The sequence below is a fragment of the Notolepis coatsorum genome (genome assembly GCF_963971535.1).
Source record: "Notolepis coatsorum genome assembly, chromosome: 3".
In the NCBI taxonomy this organism is placed as follows: Eukaryota; Metazoa; Chordata; class Actinopteri; order Aulopiformes; family Paralepididae; genus Notolepis; species Notolepis coatsorum.
In genome coordinates this window covers 40074258-40089720 of record NC_140167.1, presented here as the reverse complement: position 1 = coordinate 40089720, position 15463 = coordinate 40074258, and the positions used below count along the sequence as shown (strand labels likewise).

The window sequence follows — 15463 nt, the reverse complement described above, 5'->3', positions numbered from 1 at the left end:
TTTAGGGTATCTTATAGGTTGTTTTCCAATCAGGAGTGCATTGTTATTGAATAGGCCGAGTATGACTATGCCATTTATGTAGGTTAGAATATTTTTTTTGTGTTTCACGCCATATCCGGATCACATGAGTAATAAGGGGGCCAAATTTCAATTTGCATTGCTTAATTGATAATATGGTGTATACTATGTCCTGCAGTCTATGTGGTGCTACTATATTTACTTCTAAGTTTCTCCAGGATACAGATGCTTGGGAATCAAACCAGGTTGTCAGTGGTCTTAAAGAGTATGCCTTAAAATAGTGGTAAAAATCTGGAAATGCCATACCTCCATCGGCTTTGTTTCTTTGTGCAGTGGATCTTTTTATACGTGGAGGTTTGTTATTCCAAATTGGAGGGGGTAACGGTAGCATTGAGCTAATGAAGTTGATTCTAGGTAGAACATCCATCTTAACTATTGATACCCGTGCCTGTACTGAGTTTTTAAGTTTGGACCACCTGTCAAAGTCGTATTTGATCTTATCTTGGATTTTTATGTAATTGTACTTACCGTTTGGCTTATAGTAGGGAATACTTCAACTCTTAAACATCTGAAGTGTTTAACCATTGGTATTTCTTCTGGAAGGAGTATATTCTTTGCAGGGGCATTAAGTGGAAGGAAAGCCGACTTTGGCCAATTTATCCTAAATCCCGATAGATTGTGCCAAAGTCATCAATCAACTTGAGAAGATGAGGCATTGAGGTGTTAGGGTTTTGCATGAACAATATTACGTCATCCGCATATAAACTAATATGATGTTGTGTGCCCTTGATTGCGATTGGTTCTATGGATTGGGATCGTCTTATATATTGTGCTAAAGGCTCTAATGATAAAGCGAATAGTCCGGGACTAAGAGGGCAACCCTGTCTAGAGGAGCGCGATACCGGAAAGATTTCGGAGGTGATTATACCTGTTGTAATCATGGCCGATGGGTCTTTGTATAATACTTTATCATATCAATGAATCCTTTTCCTAACCCCATCCTTTCTAATACTGCCCATAGATAAAACCATTCCAACCTATCAAAGGCTTTCATCGCATCCAGGGACAGCATCGCCTTAGGTGTGGTGTCATCCTTGCTGGCTTCTAGCACATGTAATAACCGTCTTATATTATCCGTGATCAAGCGGCCTCTTATGAAGTCAGTCTGGTCAGGATGAACTAAAGACGTCATATGCTTTTGAAGTCTGATGGCTAATACCTTGGACTACAGCTTGACATCGGTTCCGAGGAGGCTTAAGGGTCTATAACTACCGCAATCGTTGGGGTCTTTGTCTTTTTTAAGGAGGACTGTTATGAGTGCAATATTGTCGTTCTTATGGAAGTTCCCCTCCTTGATTGAATATAGAATCATATTAAGTAATAGGGGTCCAATTACATCCCAACATGAGAGGTACATTTCTGGTGGGATACCGTCTCTTCCAGGAGCCCTACCACTTTGCATTTCAGATAGTTTCAAGTTCAAGTTTCTTTAATAGTTGTCATACAGAAGTACAGAATACTTTCATACAAAATGCTTCTTACTGTTATGCTCCAGAGACTGTGCTAGACAAGATAGTATCAAATAACATAGTATAGCATGTAATTTAGAAGTAGAAAATGAGGTCACAGTGTTCAGTATAGACATATGTACAATGTTCGATGCAGAATAGACGTAACTGAGTTACCATATAATATACAATACTATGCAGTGTACTAATGTACAGTACTATATAGTGCAAAGCAGAAATGGGATGAGGTACAATTTAGGTACAATTTACAGTAAGGTGTACGAGTTGTAGTGCAATCCTTCATCAATAAATATAAAGTGTGGGGAGTGGGTGCTACAGTGTGTTTGTTTAAAGTGGGTGTGTGCTATAAAGTGTGTGGAGTGGGTGCTACAGTGTGTTTGTTTAAAGTGAGTGTGTGCGTGTGGATGTGTGTGCTATGTGCGTTTGATGGTTGTTGTTGTGTAGTGTTCATTGTTCGTTTAGCAGCCTGATGGCCTGGGGATAGAAGCTTCTTCTGAGTCTTTCTGTGCTCGCCTTGAGACTCCGGTATCGCTTGCCTGACCGCAGCAGTTCAAAGAGGCAGTTGTTCGGGTGACTGGAGTCTTTAATGATTCTCTTAGCCTTGCCCCTGCAACGCTTGTTGTAAATGTTCTGGAGGGTGGGGAGCCCCCCTCCAATTGTGCGTTCGGCTGAACGTGTCACTCTTTGTAGTCTGCTTCGGTCTTGTGCAGTGCTATTCCCAAACCAGGAGGTGATGTTGCCAGTCAAGATGCTCTCTATTGTACATGAGTAGAAGTTCTTAAGGATCTTCTGACTGACTTGGAACTTCCTTAGGCGCCTGAGGAAGTAGAGGCGTTGTCGTGCCTTCTTCACAACACTGTCAATGTGTGTGGTCCATGTCAAGTCCTCGGATATGTAGGCTCCGAGGTACTTAAAGCTGTTGACTCCCTCAACCGGTGCCCCGTCGATGCTGAGGGGGCTGTAGTCCTTGACCCCCGACCTCCTGAAGTCCACAATCATCTCCTTTGTTTTGCTGACGTTCAGGGAGAGGCTGTTTTCCTGGCACCATCCCGCCAGGACCTTGACCTCTTCCAGGTAGGCCCTCTCGTCGTTGGCAGAGATCAGGCCCACCACCACTGTGTCGTCAGCAAATTTGATGATTGTATTGCTACTCCGCTGAGCCACACAGTCGTGTGTACAGGGAGTAGAGGAGGGGACTCAGAACACAGCCCTGGGGGGCCCCTATGTTGAGGGTGATGGATGAGGAGGTGCAGTTGCCTGCTCTCACCACCTGGGGTCTGCCCGTCAGGAAGTCCAAGACCCACTGGCAGAGGTCATAGTTCAAGCCCAGGTCCCTGAGCTTGGCTATGAGTATGGAGGGGACTATGGTATTGAATGCCGAGCTGTAGTCGATGAATAGCATTCTCACATAGTTCCCCTGCCTCTTGTCCAGGTGTGATGCTGCTGTGTGCAGCACATGGGCTATGGCGTCCTCCGTGGACCTGTTGGGGCGGTATGCAAATTGCAGGGGGTCCATGTTGATGGGGAGGGAGGAGCAGATGTAGCCCTTTACTAGATATGGCCTCCCTAAGTTCTTCTAGTGTGATGGGTGTTTCTAACTGTTTAGCGTCATCCTCTGATAGTTTAGGAAGGTTAATTTGATTAAGATATGTGTCCATTTTGTTTTGATCGAAGGCCGTTTCTGATTTGTACAAGTTGGCGTAGAACTCTTTGAATGTCTCGTTTTTTTTAGGGTCTGTAACAAGTCCTTGCTGTGCCTTAATGGTAGTTATATCTGCAAATTTTGCGTTGGCTCTTAACTGCATAGCTAGTAGGTGACTTGGTTTAGAACCATGAAAGTAATGCTGTTGTCTTATGCTACGTATTTGAACTTCAGATTGTTGTTTATAAATGGCATTAATCTCTTTTTTTAACACATTAATTTGAGTTTCCAATCGAGCCGAGTAGTTGTATTGTAAAGAGGAAAATAACGTAGAGTAAAGCGTTTCCAGCTCTGCCAGTTTTGAACAACGATTCTTGCGTATTTTGGAGGAAAAGTACCCGGTAAAATCCTTGATCAATCCCTTTACCGACATCCATAATATTCTGGGGTCCTGTACCGATTTCGCATTCTCCAGTAGGAATACAGAAAGAGCTTCTTTGAGTTGTGTAATGAATTCCTTGTTTTTCAGCAATATCGAGTTAAATCGCCATCTTGGGGCTCGGGATGACAGTATACCAAATGATCCTTTTAGGAGTAAATAACAGTGATCTGATAAGTGCATTGGGTACCATTTCCACATCATAGTTATCAAATAGTCTAGGGGATGCAAAAACATAATCTATTCTGGAAAGTGTGTTATGTCTTGAAGATCGACAAGAGTACTTTCGGGTCGTAGGGTTGAGTGATCGCCATAGATCATTTACACCTGTATCCTTAGACCAATCCTTTAACGCATTAGATGAATTTTTCTGGTCGTTGGAAAAGGTGGGATAAGATTTATCCATCCCGGGATCCCAAATGGCATTAAAATCCGCGCCAATTATAAATGAGTATTCAGGAAGGTTTAACATTGTTCTGGTAAGTGTAGCGTAGAAGTTAGCTTCGTACAAATTTGGGGCATATACCGCTACCAACGCTATTTTCCTATTCCTGTATACAATTTTAGCTATGGTTATCCGACCATCTGTATCAGACCATACTTCCTTCAATTCAATATTCAACTTCCGTTTCACGACTAAAACAACTCCACGGGATCTCGTTCCAAAGGAAGAGTGACTAATGTTATGATATATGTTGTCCGCTAGCGTAGCTTTGTCTTCCACTAAAATGTGCGTTTTGCTTAGAAGAGCCACGTCAACCTGTTTGTTTTTCATCAGTGTGAGCACGCTTTTGCGTTTATGTTGATTATTTATTCCCCCAGTATTCCAGATCATTATATTCAAGCTAGCCATAATCTATACATGTTGTTGTGTAATTGTTGGTAATGCTTCTGGAGTACGAATTCACAATGGATATACATCCAACTATTGAGGTCCCGTTGAGAGCCGAGCTTAAAAACATACATATATACAAATAAACCCCTAAATCCCCCTCCCTCAGAGAGTCGTACAGGGCTGTGTTCCTTAGACACAACCTTCGCGTATAACTCCCTCCCTTACACCACCGGTTAGCCCAAGGTGAGCTTTTTAACCATAACTTTCCTATGCTAATTGCCATAGGATCTAAAACTCTAATTCTAATTTAATAGAATGTCACTCGTGGTCTAGCACCTTCCCATTAATGTAATAAAAATAAAATTAGAAATGAAAAATATACCTCAATTAGCATATTCATTTGAACCTTCTACTAACACGTATATGTTGGAACCTTACAGAGAAAAGGAAAAAACAAAAAAAAGATTTTTAGAACTAAATTATATAAATCCCTAAAGTAAGGGAGCAATTGCTTAAAATATTAAAATAACTTTGCCAAGCTTATACCTTTAGATGAAAATGAAGTTTATAAATCCTAGTATGCAGTTCGTCCCCCGACAAGTGTGGGCATTAAACCGTTATGAGGGTTTATTCTATATCTGGTTCATGTGCATGTACATACCGAATGTTATTGTTCCCAGGCCTTCATTGTAAAAGTGCAGTGTATTCTAGAAAGTTAGCCACCGATCATGACTTGTATAAACTGATGTTATGTTCAGATTATTCTTCCTACCCAAGAGTTATGCCATTACAGTATATTCCAGCATGACACAGAGCGATCGAAAGAAGAATCCAGAATATTCCAGAATGGGGCCGGGATCACGATGTGTTTCCTTCATGTAATCTTCGGCGTCTTCAGGCGAGCGTATCACAATCCTTTTTCCATTTTCCCCCACAATGGAAAGAAACGCTGGGTAGCGTAGGCTGGGCTGGAGTTTCCTCTTAGAGCTTCTGCATCACATCCTTGTAAGGGGCTCGTCGGATTATAGCCTCCCTGCACAAATCTTCGTAGAACGACACTGGTTTCTCTTTATATTTCAGTTTCCCCCATTGCTTGCGTGCCTCCCTGATGATCGTGTCTCTTATTTCAGTTTTACGCAGAGTAGCAATGATAACTCTCACCTTGTTGCCGCTGGGGTCCCGGGTACCGATTCTGTTACAATGATCCACTAACGGTATTGTGGGGAGGATATCTTTGCCTAGAATTTCAGCTAACACTGCTGGAAATGAGTCGTCTGTGCATTTGACTGATTCATCCAATCCCACAATACGGATATTAAATCTACGATTGTGACGTTCGAAATCGAGCAGCCTCTCCATTGATTTCTCGTCGTTGTCATGTATCTTCTGCCAAAGCTCTTTGTCCACCTGTTTCATCTCCCCCGCTAGCTCCATGATTTCTTCATGAAAAGCCTTCTTGCTCTCCTCGACTTTCAGTGTAAATTCAATCAGTGTTTTCAACTGCAGTAATACGCTCGGATTGTTTTGCAGCCGCTGTTTTAACCTCTTCGAATTTAGCATCGATATATAATTTAAAAGCGTCAGCCTTGACATCCGCTTTATCCATCAGTTCCTTTATCAGATTAGTCAGAGACTTGAAATCGGGTGGTGTATTCTCCATGTCTGTTTCGGGTGAGGTTACAGGAGCGTTGGGAGCGGTGATATTGTCAGATATTTCCTTTTCAATATCCGCTGCTATCTCCCTTACGGAGAGAGTCGCCGCCGGGACAGTTATATTGTCCACTGCTATCTCCCTCACGGAGCAAGTCATCGCCGGGACCGTTATATTGTCCGCTGCCATCTCCCTCGCGGAGCGAGTCACAGCCGGGACCGTTATATTGTCTACTCCGTGTCTCTTTCCAGGTTCTTTCTCTTTCTTTGGTCCCATATTTAATCTTTCTTTCTGTTGATATAGTTAGTAGAAGGTCTTATTTAATATATACGATGAGGTTTAAACACATTAGTGTTGTACAAATAGGGTTTTGATGCGAAATTAACGTTAACGGGAGCGGAGCGTTGACCAAACGTGACCGCTTACATCTCGTTCTCAAACCGGAAGTCTGGAACTAATATGTTAGTCATTCTGTGAATATATCTCACCGGTTCCCTGCAGGGCGTCTTCATGCGCGGGCACGCGGTGACAACCTGCGAGTGGCATCGTTTATGGACCACGCAGGTACAAACTGGGTGAAAGAGAGAGAAATATTTGTTTTAAAAAGGCACTTTATGATTAACTCAATGCACCTATGACCTGTTCTGTTTTGAAGCCGTGGAAAAGCAGTGGAAGGTTAGCGTGAGAATGGCGTCCGGACTGAGCGAGACAGAGGCCACAGCGTTCCATCAGAGGCCCCCAGATGAGAGCGTGGAAGGCTGAGTTTGTGGTAGCAGCTCTCTCCACTTCCTGCCTGGGGGGGCTGGTGGTCACAGAGGTGGTGCAAAACAACACAGAGAACACAGAGGCGGAGGACATAGGAGGCAGTAGGACAGAGAGATAAAAATTAAGAGAGATGAAGAGAAAGAGAAATAACAGGAACAAAGGTGGAATGCTGCTTACCTTGGCACTGGTAAGCCTGCTTTCCAAACACGCCCCTACAACAAGGTGATAATGGAGACGTCTCACAATCATAGTTTATGTAACAAACATTGGTGTAACGTTCGGCAAATATCAATTACAAAAAAAGTATTATGGTAGTTTGATGGTCATTTCAGTTTTACCATATCGGCCATTGTATAAATAATTTGCCATGGTACCACTTTTTGTCCTAAATTATACCATGGTATAATCCCATTTAAACCACTGATGGTATGCCCATAATTTTCTGGTCACTACCATCATCAAAATAATGAAAATAGCATGATACTTTTTTGGAAATACCATTTTTCGTAAAGGTATATATTCAGATTATTTGACTGCAATGCATGTACTGTACACACAGGAACAATTCATCATTCTGGAAAGACTACTGACATAATTATACTCACGTAGAAGTGCTGTTATTTATGTTTGAATTTATTCAAGTTGGAGTATACGAACTTATCTAGAAAGTAGTTGTAACTAGCTCCTCACCTGAACTCTTCTATAGTAACTAGAGTAGTTGTAACTAACTCCTCACCCGAACTCTTCTATAGTAACTAGAGTAGTAGTAACTAGCTGCTCACCATATGAACTCTTTGCAGTGGAAGCAGAAAGTGGGCTGGCGCAGGAAGGTTGACATGAACTTGTGTCCGTTAACCTGGTGGATCTTACGTCTCACGGCCCCCTGCCGCTGCCTGCTGAACTTCTTGTAGGTCTTCTCTTTCACTATGGCATCCTCTAATAAGGAGGAGAGAGAGAGAATGGGGAGGATATTGATTGATTGATTTTTATTCATCAAACACAACAAACAAAATGTAAACATAAACAAATTAGTCTGTCTTCATCCATAGAAAAACAAACAAGTATGAGTTGGAGAAGGGGCAGCCCATCTAGTCCTGTCCCTTTCTTACAACATTTAAAATAAAACTCTTACTACCTAAAAGAGAGAAAAGAAAATAGTAAGGTAAAAAAAAAAGACAAGCATTTTTAGTTTTGAAGAAACAAATCTATAGATCCTCACAGTTCTGTATTTGTCCATCAGTGCTTTTTTGTATAGATGTGTTAACTGTGCAACGTTATTGCTCCGTTTCATGGACTACAATTTATTTGTTTGTTTTCTCACTCTCTCCTTCTTTCTTTATTCTTTAATTAAATGTGCCTGGTGGGTGAGTGGATGGATTGGCAGGGTGGTGGGAATGGGGAATACATTTGTTTACAAAATGATGGCAATGTAATTGATTTTGTACCCGTTGATGTTATTGGGAAAAACACGAAACAAAAATCAAAACATGTTTACAAAAAAGAAAAGTTATTATCACTATTAGGTCTTCCAAATTACTAACGGTAAACAAAAAAGAACAACCGCGTCTGTCATGTTAAAGACAACAGTACACAACAGTAGAGACGTTGCACTGTGTTATCAGTGTGTTTGGTGACGTGTCATCTTGGTGTTAACTTGTCAAAGTTTCTGTTATACACGTGTGGTTTGTTGCACCGTACAAATGAGCCTAGACAACCAGTTATGCATGTCACACTATTAACCACATATGCAAATGTACAAACAGTCCATTCTATAAAGCTACCCCACAAACTGAAATGCACATGCTTTTAAGCGTGCAGACAGTTGGATATTTTAAGTTAATTTCCCCCTTAAATTACTTTTAAGGACGTTACTTACCTCTCTGTCCATGAAACATTTTGCCTGGCAATTAGTCGTTTCTGGCTTTAAACATGATTTGAGCAGTTCTAAATTCCACTAAATCCATACATTTTAAAGTCTGTGACTTTAAAAACAATTGATTAGTATTTTATGTATTTATAGTATTTTATTTAAATTTATGACAATTTCCTTTTTTTCTACTTTTTCTCCTCCTTTTTCTGTGATTTTTCTCCCAATCCCAATTTAACTCTCGTGCCAATTCTCCCTCCCCTGTCCTGATCGTTGCTCGCATATGCCCCCCACTGGCCGGTTGTAGGGAGGATAGAAGCCTTGCATCACATGTCCCCTCCGATACATGTGGAGGCAGCCTGTCACATCTTTTCACCTGCCAGCACAGAGTCTCATTTGGCGAGGAGTAACGTGTAGGAGGCTCACACTGCCGCCGCCATTTGTCCTGACTTTGCTGTGCAGGGGCCCCAACCAACCTGTAGGAGTCGCTATTCACAACGACCAGACTACCACTCTTCGACTTCCCACCCGCTAACTCTGCCAATTGAGTTAGTATGACGGCCGGCCCAAGCCGGAGGCAACGCCGACAGCCGGATTCGAACCCGGTGACTCTTGCGTTGGTGACGAGCGCAATGTCCGCGGCGCCACCCAGCCGCCCAATTTATGACAATTTCCTGTAGTATGTTAATATAGTCCTCTCGGGACAGATAAACCATTTCTCTAGCAGGATCAAGGGAGGGGAGAGGTGAGTTTATTTTGGGGAGGGATCCCAAAGACAACAAGGGGTGGCCAAGGGAGTGCTAAGTGGCTGTGGGTTTCTCTGGGTGTCGTTATGTTGATGGACAGCTGTGTGTTCCCTGGTGCCCCGGGGGAGGCACGGTAGGCATCGACCAACGAGATCAGTTTTGACGAGATGCTGTCTTCTTTCCTCGGGCACGAGGGAGGGGGGCCGTGTACGTTAAAACAACAGCAGAGTAGATTGAAAAACCAGGTAGTTTGTTGATTCTGAAGGTTGATTAAGAATCAAAAGGGAGGAATAAAGGAAACTATGTTTTTCAATGTGTATATAATGTATATATCGGTGGGTGACAGCATCTGCTATTAGATATTAGTTGTAAGAGGACAGTATCAGTCACTATGTCTGGCTCCAGTGAGGCTGCAGACGAGGGCCTGTTATCAGCTGAGCTCTCAAGCGAGCTAAGGTCATTGTATGGAGCGGCACTGGGCTCTCACATGGTGGTGTGGTCCCATCGTTTAGTAATATCAACATCGCCGTTGCTATAGTGATTTGGGTCAAAAGTGCTGTTGCCATAGTAACAGTCACGAGAGAGAGGTTGACATCACGAGACTTGAAGACTGTAAGCTGTGGGGTCTTCAGGAGACTAGTTAGATTGAGACACGACGCACAGGCGAGCAGACACGTTGATCAGAGACTTTGAGATCCCTCCTCACCCTCGCTGGGTGGGGGAGGGGAATATGCCACATCATCGCTAGCTTCGGCTAACAGGGGAGGTTTTGGCCGACGACGAGGCCCAGAACCATTGGACTAATAGCATAAGAGACGGTAGAGAAGAATGAATTAAGACTGTTCAAGGACATTACAGAGTTGGTTACATCTGGTACGAGGCTTTGTTTATGGAATAAACATCATTTTTCCAAGAAAGGTACCACGTTTGCCAGTGTCGAATTCTTCCTATTACGGATTGCATTAACGGGGATGACACAGTTGTACAGCCAGTATGAGAAGGTCAACTTCGGAGTAAGAGATAAACACAACGCAGAAACTTTACGAACACAGGTGACGAGGTGATACTGGCTGATTAAGATCGAAATCTATCAGTATGCTCATGATACCAAACATGATTTGTAATCCGTATTGCTCTTTTTTGCAGTGTGCATATCTTTTGTATGGTGCTTGTACAGGTATTCCACGCAAATCTCAACACAATAGGTTAGATACTGTAAAATAAGTGTAATAAAGTGTGTGCAATACTTTTCGATTTAGGATGTGTTTTGCCCAATATGACAATGCCTCTGGCAATCTTGGAGCACAGATTAATGTGAGGTTTCCAGCAGAGCTTATGGTCTATTAATACACCAGAAACCTGTTTCCATACTCTTTCAATTTCCACATTGGGAGAACAATAGAATGGGGTTGGGGATAGAGAGAGAAAATTAATCAAGATAAAAAGGATTTAAAATATAATACAGCCATGAACTTGAACATGAAGAAATATGATATTCAGAAGGACGTTTTTCCAATATCAATACATATTGCAATAAGTGCTTTTGTATAGGAAATCACATGTTAGATAATACAATTGATCCATCTCAAACGTCACCCTCTTTTCTTGATCCTCCAATGACAACTGTTGCTTCGGACAATCAATGCTTACTTCCCATTACTGCATGGTAATGCAAAGTGTGAGAGTTAGAGTATCAAACTGAAGAACATCTTTCAGTTGACATTTTCAAATAATTCAGTAATCATTTTGCGAGAAATCTGAACTAATATTTGCACAACAAAACTGTGTATCAGATAATGATTTATGATTAATGTTGATATATTGCCCAGCCCTAAGATGTGTTTCAGCCATTCCACAGTCCAGCGATTAAAGGTTCAAGTTTCAGTTTCGGGAGATTCAGCATCCCAGAGTTGAAAACAAGACATCACAGCAATACAGATTCAAAAGACATCAAAACAAGTATCATAGTTTCAAAAGGTATTAGTGTATGTATGGTATTTGTGTACATGGTTTTATATATATATATTATACATAATATATATGGGACAGAACAGGAGTGAGAGTGAAATAGACCAAGGGGTTCAACAAGAAAGGGGTTGAAAACATTAGTGTTTTTAACATTGTCCAAATACATTTTGCATGGGCGCTTGTTTGTTTGTACATTTGCATATGTGGTTAATAGTGTGACATGCATAACTGGTTGTCTAGGCTCATTTGTACAGTGCCACAAACCACACGTGTATAATGGAAACGTTGACAAGTTAACACCAAGATGACACGTCACCAAACTCACTGATAACACAGTGCAACGTCTCTACTGTTGTGTACTGTTGTCTTTAACATGACAGACGCGGTTGTTCTTTTTTGTTTACCGTTTTTTTTTTTTTAGAAGACCCGATAGTGATAATAACTTTTTTTTTGTAAACATGTTTTGATTTTTATTTAGTGTTTTTCCCAATAACATCAACAGGTACAAAATCAATTACATTGCCATCATTTTGTAAAAAAAAAAATTCCCCATTCCCACCACCCTGCCAATCCATCACCACCAGGCACATTTAATTAAAGAATAAAGAAAGAATGAGAAAGAGAGAGAACAAATAAATATTTTTAATTTTATTTAATAAAAAAAATTATAATAAAGAGAGGAAGGGGGGGGGGGGGGGAGACACGTATGGGCGGTGAACTGATAATCGAATCTAACATTTAAGCATTGTTTTTAGTTTTTTTTGCAGTGTGGTGCAGGCGATGCTGCACAAATGAGAAAATAAACATTCCAGTGGCTCATCCATGAGGAAGTGAGTGAATAATGTGGCCGTTTGAAAAGATCAGTGGATGCCGCCCACGCACACGCTCCTCTCCTAATCCATGATGTACACCACTGATGTTTCAGCATCACAACAATCACTTATTGCTCTACTGGGAACCCATTAGGGAAATAATACCACTCCGTTTAATAATTCACGTATGTTTTCCGTATTGTCCAAGACTGTCCCAGTACTGTTTGTGAACACTAACAGGTCACTCCAAAGGCCAGAAAATCAGAGAACTACAACGATTTTACTTTTATACCTAAATTAGTTTTATATCCTATAGTAATATTAGCAATACTGAACCATGAACTGCATCCTTATTGCCGGAAAATCCAAGTGGGTAGACACACAGCCCCTCATCTTAACCATTTCTGCAAATACATTCTCTATCGAGCAGCTCCAGATTTACATCTTGATGACTTCATCTCTCTGGTTTCTGGCTCTGGAAGATTTGTTCATGTTCACAAATTACACGATTCCCCTCCTATACTATGGTAATAATATAAGCCTACAATATACTCTAAAGTCTTCAAATGTGTGGTATCCCCATTTATATTTTCATTAGAGTTAGTGATGCATTCACAGGACTATTTGGGCTATTATAGTGCCCCCTTCTGGTTGGTGGTCTGTTGAACTCTTGGATTCTTGGACTCTATATACAGTAATTCCTTTTTTTGTATCCACTTTTTCTCCTTATTTTCACCAACTCTTATGCTAAACCCCAAACCACCCACTCCAACTCAAACTGTCTTATTCCGATCAACCTACGCTACCTGTCCCCCTCCACCATATCCTCCAACATCCTGTCAGCTCCACCCTTGAGTAAAACTTTCTCAGTTCTCCCTTCAGATACGGCAGCCTCCACCCTTCTTACAGCCCTGTCAACCTCCACCCTCGTTACCGCCCTGTCAACCTCCACCCTCCTTACAGCCCTGTCAACCAACACCCTCGTTACCGCCCTGTCAACCTCCGTCCGACAAGCTTTGTCCCCTCGCCAAAAAGCCTGCCAGTCGTTCCACACCCAGACCACGGCTGATGGAAGACAGAGCCTGAGAGCGGCAGAGAGGAAGTGCAAAAAGACCACCTCACTGGTGACATCACTACTTATCATGACCTCTTGTCAAAGCAATACTGCAACGGGGTGCTGTCCGGGGTCCCAAGCAAAACCCTGGACAGGCTCCAGTATGTTCAAAATTCAGCTGCCAGGGTTCTAACCCACACCAAACCCTGGCAGCACATCACCCCCACCCTCATCCACCTCCACTGGCTCCCCATCAAATCCAGCATCACCTACAAAACCCTCCTGCTCACCTACAAATCCCTTCACGCTCTGGCACCCCAGTACCTCCCTGACCTCCTCCACCCCTACACTCAGTCACGGCCCCTACGATCCACGGACACTGGTCAGCTCTCCATCCCCCAAACCAGACTGCGGACCTTCGGGGACAGAGCTTTCAGTGTGGCAGCTCCCACCCTCTGGAACTCCCTCCCCGCAAAACTCTGCACCGCCCCAACTCTGGACTCATTCAAAAAACTGCTCAAAACCCACCTCTTCAACTTGGCCTTTAACCCCTAATCTCTTGAAAGGTGCTATATAAAATTAAGTTATTATTATTATTATTATTAATGGCTGAGCTTCGCCCAATGAGATCTCATCAACAGCCAAATAGTTTTACCTGGCAACAGCTTGGGGCACTGGTTATGATTTTAATTTACAATATAAATTAGAAATTTTGGGAGTGGAGTGTTCATTTTGGTATGTGAATAGTGAGCGTGGCCATAGGCCTCCCTCTTGGCTGAACCTCACCCACCACTGCGCCCCTCATTTTCCGTAACCAGCTAGTGTTACTCAGTTGCATTTTGAGAAATCATAACATGATTAGCAGACTACTGGTTGGGCAGTTTGGGTTTCAGTTTTAGAATCGTGGACTACCTAAGCTATATGCTATGGGACTGATAACCGATTCTCGGTGCACTTTGTGCTCTCAGAAGGCCACGGGCACTTATATGCATATGTATTGGGATTGCCCACCAGTGGCCCGCTTCTGGAGGTCAATAACGGACAAACTTTCAGATCTGTGTGGCTTAACTATCCCATTCACAGCTGTTACGCTACTCCTAAACGATATAACGACACTACCCGCTTCCGTACAACTGAAAAGGGTTGTCCTAGCGGGCGTCACAGCAGCGAAGAAGCTGATAGCAATGAGATGGAAGGAGCCTGAGAAGCTTACAATGATTAACTGGTCCCTAACTATTGGATGTGATTTATCTTGAGATATCCACAGCCCGGGTGATTGGGGTGGGGCAGGCTGGAATTGACCTGTGGTTCGCAGCAGCTGAGAAGGTAAAGACCGCAGTGTGCGGCTGAGCGGGGTTGAGGTGCGTGTTCGGGTGAGTCCGGCGGTCTCTTGGGAGGGGGAGGAGGAAATGTTTTGTCTGTCTTGTCTTTTGTCTTGTCATCTTGAGTTTAGCTGGGGATATTATGGGGGGGCAGCTATTTAACTATTTCTTCACTGTTTGGCCACTTTTACACGGTCTCTGTGAGTCTATGGAACACCTCTACAGGTTTTTGTTTTTTCATGAAGGTTCATTGCTCTGTTTTCGGGTCGTGTTCTCAAAAAATGGTCCTTGTGGTGGATTGGAGATGTACGTTTTATTAATATAGGGTCACACGGCCGGGAATCGGGGCTGAACACTGGGAAAGACCATTTATTAGATAGTACCCCTTGGAATTAAAATTTAGAAGGTTGAACTCTGTTTTCTTTTCTCTTGTCTGTATAATTGTTAGTCTGTATTATTATTATTGTTTTTGTTATTTTCTTGTGAAGTTCTATGTATTGTGATTGTGGTTAATGTGTTGTCTTGTTTCATGTGAATAATAATAAAAAATTTGATCAAAAAAAAAAGAATCGTGGACTACCTAACGAGAAGTGGAAGACTAACTGGAAGAAAGTTTGTCCTTGTGACTCACACGAATATATATATATTTTTTTGTAAATGTTTTTATTTTCACTTTTTCAAAACATACATAGAACAAGACATCACAATACAATAGATTTACGGTAATAATAATAGAGACACTAACAACAATAACACTAACAATAATAACAACAGAAATGATAGTAAAAACAATAAAGACATAATATAAACTATAA

The 15463-nt window shown here is 42.1% G+C and overlaps 1 protein-coding gene across 3 annotated transcripts in view; it reads right to left on the bottom strand.

The window, feature by feature from the left end:
• prkcha (protein kinase C, eta, a) overlaps positions 1-15463 on the bottom strand; it is a 101156-nt gene that overhangs the window by 59069 nt on the left and 26624 nt on the right. For all 3 annotated transcript variants that reach the window (XM_084310238.1, XM_084310240.1, XM_084310239.1), the window contains exons 3-5: positions 7662-7815; positions 7057-7091; positions 6603-6685 (exon numbers count right to left, since the gene is read on the bottom strand). In XM_084310238.1, coding sequence (XP_084166364.1) covers positions 6603-6685; positions 7057-7091; positions 7662-7815 — 272 coding nt within the window. The remainder of the gene's footprint in view (positions 1-6602; positions 6686-7056; positions 7092-7661; positions 7816-15463) is intronic.